The sequence below is a fragment of the Callorhinchus milii genome, unplaced genomic scaffold (assembly GCF_018977255.1).
Source record: "Callorhinchus milii isolate IMCB2004 unplaced genomic scaffold, IMCB_Cmil_1.0 Scaffold21, whole genome shotgun sequence".
In the NCBI taxonomy this organism is placed as follows: domain Eukaryota; kingdom Metazoa; phylum Chordata; class Chondrichthyes; order Chimaeriformes; family Callorhinchidae; genus Callorhinchus; species Callorhinchus milii.
This window is the reverse complement of record NW_024704762.1, coordinates 8308534-8320085: the sequence shown is the minus strand read 5'-3', so window position 1 is coordinate 8320085 and position 11552 is coordinate 8308534. Positions and strand designations below refer to the sequence as shown.

Below are 11552 nucleotides of genomic sequence, written 5' to 3'. Positions count from 1 at the left end.
ATTATTATGGTTCTGTTTATTATTATTGAAAGCAGTCTCAGCCGGCGGGAGCCGTGCGGTGAACCAGCCCTTTAAACTGCTGCACAAAGTCCCTGCAGCTTCAGAACATGAGAAGAAATGTTCTCATTATCTGATGTTCCGATCTGAGCAGGAAAAGGCACTGTATGCTCGCTCGCACACATCCTGCTCGCACACACAACACACTTCCATTGGCCATATCTCAGGACTGCCTGTTGCTACGCCTGTAGGATTGGTTCCTCAGCTCGTTCGGTCCAATGGCCGTTCCTCGCATGTATTCGTCTCTTTAACCCAAGTGTTGTAGACATCAGTTTCCCACACCTGCAACTGGGAGGTTTAAATAGCTTTGCTTTCACCCACTCTGACGCCATCAGCCCCTTCATTGCTGCACTTTTGTGGGGCACGTGGACCGCACGCCACTGAGAGCATATTTCTCGGCTGTATCTCGGACTTAACCCCTTGCGAGCTGACCGCAACCCTGCTAAACAATTTCGCCCAACCAAATACACAGTCGATTCTCTCTGCAGTATATTCCGTGAAGCGCTCTGGGAGGTTCTCGGAGACGTGATGAGGCGCTATGTCAAATGCAAGGATGATTACTGTTATAAAATAAAAAGCACTTGACAGAAGCCACTTATCACCACAGTGTCAGTCACGCCAACACGTCTCAAAGCCCTTCACAAGGAATCGCTCTCAAGTGCTGTGACTGTGTATCACCAGGCAAACACGGAAGTCAATTTGTACACAGCAATGTCTCGCAACCGGCCAAGGCCAGTTTATCTAGGGGATTTTCCTGGCCAAGACATGATGAGAAACTCCATTCTCTTTTTGAATAGTGCCACATGATCTCTTAAATCAACCTGCACAGTTACATCCAGTACAGGACATTTCACAACACGTTCAATGTGATAATTGGACTCGCAATAATAATTAAAGCAATCGATTCAATCATTCATTGATTTAAAAGTAATAATTTGGAATTGCAAATTAGTTTTCGGGGGAATAATTATTTTCCAACGTTATTTCGGTGCGCGGATAGTGAACCTGTGGAACAGGCTCCCGAGGGAGACGGTTGAAGCAGGAAATTTTGATTCTTTCAAACACAGTTTTCTTTTAGGAAATAACATTATGGGCTATAGTACATAGGGGGTTTGGGACATATGTGCATGCGACCGCCAGGAAGGTGGAAGGCGAACTAGATGGACCTTGGTCNTTTTTCATCGAGCATTTCTTATGTTCTTATGTTCACTGCAAATTTCACCCCTATTTACTGCCCCAAGTCACGAGTGTGTGGACAGCTAAATCACCCCAACCAATCCCACCCTCAGCAACTACAACCACAAATTGCATTTATATAGTGCCTTTCACGTCGGAAGGACGTCTTGTCTGGCAAGATCTCCTGCTGCTTGTCCAGCTAGGACTGTTATTTCCTGCCGATGAGCCAGGATACCCCCAAGGCAAATCTGAAAGAAAAAGGTTTCAGCAGGTTTCTTCCGAACAAAACACCAGTAATTTGTGCCCATCGAAAATCTTCTCCCCCCCCACCCACCTCCGCTCAATAAACAGTATTTCTTATATTATAGTACAGTATTATAGAAGTGTTGAGGGACAAAGGTTGAAGTTGTTACTTAATGAAGGTAAAAAAAAAGCGTTTGGCCAATGTTGGCGATGGGCAAGAACAGGCCTGTGTCGACGGCGCAGGGGATATTACACAGTGTGAACAGGTTTCTATCAGTGTTCAGTAACTGGAATTCAGTGAGTCACTGAACGGGGTTAAGCAATAATTTAGGAGTTTCATATTCATGAAAGTCGTGCGTCTTCTTGTTTCGTTTACAGATTTATTTGTCGCTGTTGCCCATTAAAAGACCCTTTGTTAAGGGCAATTGACTCTGTGCTCTCCCCTACACCCCCCCCCACCACCACCACCAACCCTTTCTCTTTCCAACCTCAGGTGCTGTGTTTTGTTAATAAAAGTCAATGCACTTTCATGTCTCCAAGATCGTGCACCACACTGTCACCTTCTGGCCCCACTGTGATACTGCCGCTGCTCCAGTTTCTCTCAGGGAACTTCCAGTTGGTATATTTTTATTTGGAAATGTCTCAAAAGGCGCTTTAAAGCGATTTCCGTCGACGGGCCTCTGATGTTGCACTCCCTCCCCTCACCTCTGCGCTCAAGTATCAGCCTAGACTTTGAGGTCAAGTCCTGTAGCGTTCTGGTTAGAGAACTTGCCTCGCAAGCGAGAGGACTCGGATTTGATTCTCAAGCGGGGCGAAACGATAGGCAAGTTTCCTTCTCCACACGTCTCTGGTTAACCTAGCAATTGGCTGCCACCTTTCGTCCACAAAGTATACGGTCAATTCACTCTGCAGTACAGCATGCCGTGAAGGGCTTTGAGACATCTGAAAGACGTGATAAGACGCTATATCAGATGCAAGGGTTATTATTATTATTCTTAAGTCCCAACATGGGGCTTGAACCCACAATCTTCTGACTCAGAGGTACGAGTCCAGCAACTCACAGCACTGCTGCTTGTGATTTCTGTGGGTGTCCCTGCTTCAACCCATGATTACCCATCTCCGGTCTCGGATCAGGAATATCTTGTGGCCGAAACCTCTGCCAATGTACGCGGAGCCAGGCTTTAGAGTTGCACAGAAGTGTCAGCCAGACTCATTCAGTGCGGAACTCAAGGAATGCCTCACTGTCAGAGGTGACGTGTAATGAGAGGTTAAACTGATGTCCCGTTAGTCTGTTCAGGTGCCCATTAAAAATACAGTGGAAGAGAGAATAGAATCTCTCTCGGTATCCTGGCCAACAATGCCCCAGATTAATTAATCCCTCGTGGGACGTTGTGTATCAAAAAGAAACAGTCACTGCTCTTCACGTGTTTTGTGTTATTGCGAGGCGGGCATCATTTTAATTCGCTGTAAAAGTGCGTGCTAATTCTTTCTTCGTTACTCTCCATTAACTCTCCCTGGAATCGCAGTGTAAATTCCTGGAAAACATCTTATTTATTCCCTCGGGGTTTTAAAGCAGTTTTCACAGTTTTTCCAGTGCAAGAGGCTTCTTGATAACATTTAATGTTAATCCTTGCATTTGATACAGCGCCTTATCACGGCGTTAAGACGTCTCAAAGCGCTTCACAGGATATACTGTAAAGTGAATCTTGACTGGGTATGTTGTGGGCGAACCAGAAAGTCAGTGTTATTCCCCGCTGACAGGACACTGTACAATGGGCCGGTTGCTCAGTAGAAGACGTAACCCAAGATGTTCCAGTGGAGCTCAGCAAACTCCAGGCTCGGGCTTTAATTAGCCTGCAAACTCCAAATAAACAACTTTCCCAGAAATGACTCGGGTTGGCCCGACTGGAAGGAATGTGTCAGCAAAGCTCCCAACCCAGTGAGCTGCACGCACTGTTTACAACAATCCCTGGCCCACTGGCAATTATCCCAATCAGTGTGTCCTCTGCGCTGTCGTTAACATGTCAGTCTGAGACACCCCACTGTCCCGTCCAGGTCAGCAACTATACACGTTAGATACAGAGCAAAGCTCCATCTACACTGACGGTCCACACTTTCGGGTCAATGACAGCAGAGGTTACACATACAGTAAAGCTCCCTCTACACTGTCCGTCCACATTCCCAGATCAGTGACAGCACGGGTCAGAGACAATAACGTTCCTTCTTTAGGATCCCTAATTGGGGGGGTGGGGTGGGGGGACTGATGTTCTGGAGAAGAGGGAACTTTACTCTGTATCTAAACTGTGCTGCACCATCCAGATGTGGGGAAATAAATTCCCTATCTCACGTGTGAAGTTGACCCCGAGAAGCAAAACAAAAAAAATCACATGAACATTTTTGAAAATAAAAGATAATTCCCTCAACTCCGCGGATCATTTGGGGTTTGTGTGGGCAATCGCAGGAACTAAGGGAATGGAAGTTTATATTTATAAATTGTTTTCGATGCGGTCCTGTCATGTGGCTATTAACTTTCTAAGTGCAGGAACATGGATAATTATAGGTCAACGGGAGCGGCTCAGACAAGCATGTGGAGGGCTCACTGCGGTTCTGAAAGGCTATCTGTGTATTTACTGCAATGCAGAGGGGTCATTGTATAATGTTGGCAAGTTGACCGGCTCAAAAGTTGGCTTGGCTCCGGAGACTTGCTGCTTATAAACAGGGCGAGCCACTTCTTGTCTGCTCCGAGCGCAGACGCCCGCACGTGTTGCTTGGTTCTGTGTTTTATGGCTCCAAAACAAAAAGAACTTAATGTCCCAACGTTCTGAAGCTGACAAGCTGCCTTCCCTTCCCTTCCCCCTTAATACGAGGAATCTGCTCAGAGGGAGACACGAGCCGCAAGGCTGCATCTTTGCTCATAGCGCCCTCCAGTGAGAGAACACCCGACTTCAGGAGAGACGCTTGATTGCAAAGGGTTGGGAGGCAAGCTCGCCGTTTTCTTTCGATCAGCCAGGTGTCTGACCCACGGGGAAACCCATCACCGTTGCTTGAGAGTCTCCGAACCCGACTGAGAATTCCATGTATCCCACTTCCACGTGGAAATCCTAGAGATAGATCGTTGGAATGGAATGCGCTCTCTCTCTCTCTCTCTCCCTGGATGGACGCACCCTGCTTACCTAATTCCAGAAAGTATTAGGAGCAGGTTGGCAAGAGCCAAGGCAGCCCAGCGTGTGCGCAGGCTTAACTGCTGGTGTCACAAATAATTAAATGAGCTCAGTAAAAATACTAGCGAGTTTTTATTTCAGTGCAAAACATAAGAATTCAGATCTCAAATGTCCTGAGCACCCGAGAAACAATTTGATTAGATAAATGGATATATCACGGGGTTGCAGAGATTTTCTGGTGACCAGGGAATATACCGAGAGAAGCCATTTCACATGCCTAGAGTTTAGGAGGAACTTCCTCACGCAGAGGATGTGGAAGTCACTACAGCAGGCTACCGTCAAAGCAGGAAGCACCATCATATTTAAAAAAAGTTTTTTATTTTTTAGGGGGTCAGTCAGGATGTCTGACACACGTGGAAACCCATCACCATCTTAAGAGTATCCAGACCAAACCGAGAGTTCCATTCATCCCGCCTACACGTAGAAATTCCACAGATAGATTGTAGGAATGGAATTCTCTCTCTCTCTCTCTCTCTCTCTCCCCCTGGAGGGATGCCCCCTGCTTACCTAGTTCCGCAAAGTATTAGCCGCAGGTTGGTGAGAGCCAAGGCTTGTTGGGGGAGCCCAGAGTGTGCTTTGGGGTAATTGCTGGAGTCTAACCAGCCAAAACCGCACAGCTTGCCATTTAAGAAGAAACTTGATGCGCACGAGAAGGAGAAGGGAATACAAGGGTATAGGAGAGGGGAATAGGAACGGTGGAGGAGTGGCGTGTAGTGGGCTGAAGGGTTGATTTCTGTGCCTTATCAGCCTATGTATTTGTATGATTCTCGGCTGCTGGTGGGTCAGTAAACTTGCTGCTGTTGCAGGAAAGCCGTTTGCGAAACAAGATAAAAAAGGTAGCAATAAAAAATACAACACACATCACGGTCAGTGTGGGTGTGATCCAGGTGGCCAAGGTTTTGTTTTTAACCATCACTGTGGAGAGAACATATAGGGAAAAATCAGTGACCTGCAGAAGGAAGGGGAGGAAGGCAGATATTCGACCACATTGGAACCAGGATAAGGTCTAACATGGGAAATGGAGGGAAAGCTCCTGTAGTCAGTTGCCGGCGAGTAAATACAAGGCAAGTTTCCGTGCTCCACATGCCTCTGCTTACCTAACACCAAATAGGAACCCGGTTGGCGGATTACTTTTCGGGGGTAATAATCCCTTCAAAATAAATAGATAATAATAATTTGGTCACTCAGTCCACGGCTGTTTGTGGGGCACTGATGTGGCTGCCGTGTTTCGCCCACAAAATATACAGTCACTGCACTCGACAGTGTATTTTGTGAAGCGCTTTCAGACGTCTCGAAGAACCGGTAAGGTGCCATATCCAAGGCAAGAAACATCATTATATTATTAATAATATTAATATTAATATTAGAGAGCCACCTACCCGACAGAGCGATGGAGACATTCAGCCGCACCTGATGGATCCCACTTTGCAAAAGACACTCGTAAACACCCTGGTCCTCAGGCCTGAAGGACTGGATGGTGAGTATGGAGCTGCTGTTGGCCCTGGAGACAGTCCAGCCTTGCGCAGTGCTGGGGTCCAGCTTCCGCCAGGTAACATTGGCCTCAGGGCTGGCCTCCCCGCTGCAGACGATTGTCACAGGCTCGTTCTCCTGGACGTGCTCGGGACCCTTGATCCGTGTGTACCGGGGGCCGTCTGCAAAACAGGGAATCAGAACTGGCAAATCCCACCCGTGCCAGATCATCAGCAGGCTACTGACACCGTCAGTGCCATCTAGTCTCCGATAAAAAGTGGTTAGAGGGACACTGTTGTGGGACACTGCTGTGCCCACAAATTATACAGTCACTACACTTTTACAGTATATTCTGTGTTGTACTTCGAGACAGCTCAATGATGTGATAACTCGCTGCATCAAATGCATGGATTATTATTATTATTATTATTAATTGAAGCTCCATTCTGTCAGTTCAGGCTGACAGTAAAGATCTCACAGCCCTATTTGAAAAAGCAAGCAGGGAATTGTCCTCGCTGATCTTCCTCCCTCACCCAAATTCCCTGTATCCATGTCATTGCTGTTAGTGGCAGATTTCTGGCACAGATTAGCCATTAGATTTGCTTACATAACGGTGTCTGGCCAACAAAGCTACCTATTGTTAGGTGAATCTGCGGCATGATTCTTTGATTACAGCACCGCAGCTCCACTTGGTGGAGGAAAACACTCTTTTAATTTTAATTTCAAGCAATCTTTCACCTAGGTGGTTTAAGGTTTCATTCCCGTTGTTAATTTAACTTCCTGAGAACTTTGGTCGCAGTCCGCACACAACCACTGTTGCTGGTACTGCTAATAGAGGGTAAGGATAAGAGTTAGGCTGTAGGTACAACAATAATTCAAATATAATCCCTCCTTCACCCAGCGATTGAAACGCTTTGAGATGTTTGTTTGAGCATTGTCTGGCCACCAAATGGTGGATCAGAACAGGAATTTGTGCTGCAAATGCAATGCAAATAAATATCTGATGTGATGATACTCACAGTGAACATCCACTGAGGTGTTGAGTTCAGCTCTGCTGTTGCCACTTGTGATGATACAGTAATAAACTCCTTCATCCGCAGGGCTCAGGTGGCTTATTCGAAGCTCCGAGCGTCCGACCTCATGGGTGATGGTCCAGTACGGAGGAATTTTGTGGTCTTGGGAGTCCTTCTTCCACTCTATAACAGGTTGGGGGCTTCCCTGTGCACTGCAGTTGAGAATCAGTTCATCTCCAGTTTGTGCTCTAACGGTTGTAGGTTCCAGCTGAAGCTCGTGAAGACCAGCTACAGAAGAATTTAGCAGTGGGGTTACGGAAAATGATAATAACATATAATAATCCTTGCATTTGATACAGTGCCTTATCACGGCTTCAAGATGTCTCGAAGCGCTTCACAGGATACACCGTAAAGTGAGTTTGACTGTAAATTTTGTGGGCAAAATTACATTGTATCTGCTTTGTAGAATACCCTAATATTTTGTCCACTAAATATACAGTCAATTCAATTTACAGCATATTCTGCGAAGCACTTTGAGACGCCTCGAAGATGTGATAAGGCGCTGTATCAAATGCAAGGATTATTATTATTATAGAATTCCCTTTAACGTGTGATTTGTATTATCAATACCACCTCTAACTAGGGATTTATCAAATAGTTTATAAGAATATTAAGGTATCAGCAATGATCCAGAAATAGCTATGAGCTAGAATGATTAATTGGAGAATTTATGTTGACCAGGACATCAAGAGAAACTTCCTTCTATTTTCCAAAGGGGGTCACAGGGCATTGTTAAGCTATTAAGGGACATAGAGCCATGGGGGGAAATAGGATGACAAGACCTGCAGTGATCTAACAAAGCGGTGAAACAGGCTCGATGGGCTGAATGGCCTCCTCCTGTTCCCATGCCCTTGATGAATGACTTACTTTTAAGGTGGATTTCCAGCGTTGTGTTCCTTGCAAAGATCTGATCTTCAAGCTGAATAACACAAGTAAAGGAGATTCTTTCATCCGAGCTGTTGACCAGGACGGACCATTTAGATGTCATGTTGCATCTATCGTCTTCATACACAATCTGAGGATCCAATAACTTGCGGAGGTCATCATCTTGATACCAAAGGACTTTTGCATTATCGCACGGGTATATATTGTACCCCGAACACGTGAGGTGGGCGGTCTGACCAGCGTAACATCTTTTGGCTCTAATTCCAGTTTGGGTCTCTCTGGAAAAGCTGCAAAAATGACAAATATTTCCAGACTCTGAATTCTACAGATTCCTAAAATCTCACTGAGCGCAATCCATCCTCCTCGCCCCCTCCTCAGCCGCCTTCAAGTCCCGGCTCAAGACCCTCCTCTTCGACCATGCCATCGGCCAACCCCCCCTCCCCTCCCTTCTCCCCTCCTGACCCCAGCTCGGGTCTGAAATGCTGTACAATGTCCAGCTCCTTGGGACGTCCTCCCGACGTGAAAGGCGCTGTACAAATGTAATCTTGTTGTCTCAAAGCGCTTCACAGAATATGCTTTAAAGCCAATTTTTAAAAAAATGTATTTTATTTTAAAAAATAAAATGACAAAAAAATCAAATGTGTTTAAAAAAAGATCATATTTTATAAACGGGAGAAACTCGCTGCAAATGGACTGAGGTGTAAGCATGAACGGTGAATTCAACGTCCCAACCTAGGGCTTGAACCCACAACTTTTTTCAGGCTTACACCTCACTTACACTTACACCTTCAATTTTTCAACCAGATACAACAACTTAAAGACTCCCTGCCTCAATTTAAGTGTAATAAGAATAATAACAATAATCCTTGTATTCGATATAGCTCCTTATCACGTCTCCAAAGCGCTTCACGGAATATTTTTTATCTTATTTTTGATTAAGAATTGACAGTTTCGTTTATTGTGAGAAAGAGTTTTAATACTTACAATAAACTTTGAGATTAACTCGCTTGCTTAAATATTTGGGACATTCGACGGTGCAAGTATAACGACCCCTATGTGCTTCGGTTACTCTGGCTATTGTTAGTATGGACATTGAGTCATGTCTCTGGGTTTTCCCTGGTGCGATGTCTGTGGAAAATTCCCATTCGGGTGTGGTCTCACAGGGAGAGATACAGGTTAATTGCAGTGTGGATCCGACTTCCAGAACTGGAGCTGATGGAGAAATGATCAGCTGTCTTCCGTCAGCCCTCACTGGATCATACATTAAAAAAAATCAGATCATTGATCAATTTCAATCATAATATTTGATACTTGTGTTCCACGTAGCGCCTGTTAAAGTTAAAATGTCATGAACAACATTATATTTTATTCTTGAAACAAATGACACTTTCTGCTTCCACCGTCACATCTCCCAAGGGAGTCTCTAAACTAAATAAGTTTATTACTCGCTCACTGAAGTAGTATTCCTGCAGATTTGTTCTGAATTTATTTCCTAACCTCCCCCCCCCCACCACCACCACCCCCATCCCGCCAATCGACTTCATGTCTCATTGAACTAGTCATAGGAAAAGCTGTTTCCATTAATATCCACCTAAATCACTGAGCAGATGAAGACCGAATGAATGACTCAATCAAAAAAAAGGATGATGACTGGGGAAATTTAATAATAATAATAATAATAATCCTTGCATTTGATATAGCGCTTTTCACGTCGGGAGGACGTCCCAAAGCGCTTCACAGAACACACTGTAAAGTGAATTGACTGTATATTTGTGGGCGAACGCGGCAGCCAATTGCGCACAGCAATGTCCCACAAACAGTCGTAGATTGAAAATGACCAATTTATTATTGTTTTTGGAGGGATTATTATTTAAAACTTTAAACAATATATTTGGATTTAATTAAATAATGTAGTCATGTGGACAGATGCTGAAACAATGTGCGGCAAGCATTAACTCACTTGGGCAACTTTCATTCACCATTTACAGAGACGGACGAGATGAAATAAGACAAAGCAAGCAGCTTGTGTCTTTGAACTCAAACAAGTTCAGATACATTTAAAAACAAACACTTGCCTTGATCTGGGATGAGTAGGAAGACGCTAAAAATCAGGAAAAAATTGCAGTACTTCATTTGCTCTCCCATCCGTCTCATTACTAACTCCCGATAAAATAAAAACTTCTCCAATCGAAAGTTTTTGAATTGATTATTTTCTTCACAGTCCAACAAACTGCGAGTAGGAGACTTCCAATAATCTTAAAGGCTTTTGGTATAAAGTTGAGATAAACGTTTACTATAAGACCTGTAGGCACCCTCTGGACCCACACAGTAAATGAAGAACTGAGACAAGAGATCTCGATGGCTTTTTCAGAGTACTGCTCGCCGGGGGAGAGCATTGGAGTTGGTTTGGGGGTGGAGGGTAGGAGGAGTTTGGAGCGAAAGCGAATTTTATTTCGTGTTAAATGGCTCTATCTTCTGGAATTTCCCTCCACTAAGTGTCTATTAAATCTTCACCATTGTTGCTGACCCAGCACCAACCATGTTTGCTTGGATTTCCAGGTCACTAACCTTGGATAGAATAATTAAAGATAGTTTGTTCTTATCTGCTTGAAAGCACAAGTTATCATTTCCCTAAATTGGAACTATTGAAAGTACAGTTGTATTTGTCAAAGATAATAATAACAATAATCCTTGCATTTGATATAGAGCTTTTCACGTCGGGAGGACGTCCCAAAGCGCTTCACAGAACACACTGTAAAGTGAATTGACTGTATATTTGTGGGCGAACGATTGCGCACAGCAATGTCCCACAAACAGTCGTAGATTGAAGATGACCAATTTATTATTGTTTTTGGTTTTGGAGGGATTAGGCTCTGTGTGGAGTAAGGAAACTTGCCCAAGGTATCGCCCTCTGCCTGGAATTGAACTCAGGTCTCTCGCTTGCAAAGCGAGTGCTCTAACCACTGAGCTACAGGACTCCACAAACCCGAGGCTGTAAAGAGAATTGAAAGGGTTTTCTTTGGGTTGGGGATAGGATGGGGAGAGGTCCTGAGAAAAATGTTATTTTTTCACACCAGACTGTCTGCGGGAGGGACGCTGCTGTTGTGCAATTGGCTACCGCGTTTCGCCCACAGAATACACAGTCACTCCACTTTGCTGTATGTTCTGTGAAGCGCTGTGAGAAGTCTCAACGGCGTGATAAGGCTTTAATTCAAACACAAGGATTATTATTATTACTTCTGCCTGCGACGCACCTCATTGCTTTGCATTGATAAAGCGGGTTCAGAAGAAAGTGGGTTCAAGCCCCTTTGGGTTTGAGCTCACAGTCCGGGCTGTTGTTCCAATGCAGCCAATGGAGATGAGCTGCTTACTTAAAAAGAGATAGAGACCTTAAACCAAGGTCCCGTCTGCGTGCCACAATATGAGC

General features: G+C 44.7%; 1 protein-coding gene across 1 annotated transcript; it reads right to left on the bottom strand.

Annotated features, from left to right (window-relative positions):
- Positions 1–5339: 5339 nt before the first annotated feature.
- Positions 5340–10145, bottom strand: LOC103182004 (Schwann cell myelin protein). Its single transcript, XM_007898837.2, has 6 exons — positions 10086–10145; positions 9110–9376; positions 8108–8412; positions 7187–7468; positions 6077–6349; positions 5340–5612 (listed from the first exon to the last, which is right to left on the bottom strand). Exons 3-6 carry the CDS (start codon positions 8226–8228, stop codon positions 5446–5448), a joined length of 843 nt encoding a protein of 280 aa, XP_007897028.2. The 5' UTR covers positions 8229–8412; positions 9110–9376; positions 10086–10145; the 3' UTR covers positions 5340–5445.
- Between the last annotated feature and the right edge of the window lie 1407 nt (positions 10146–11552).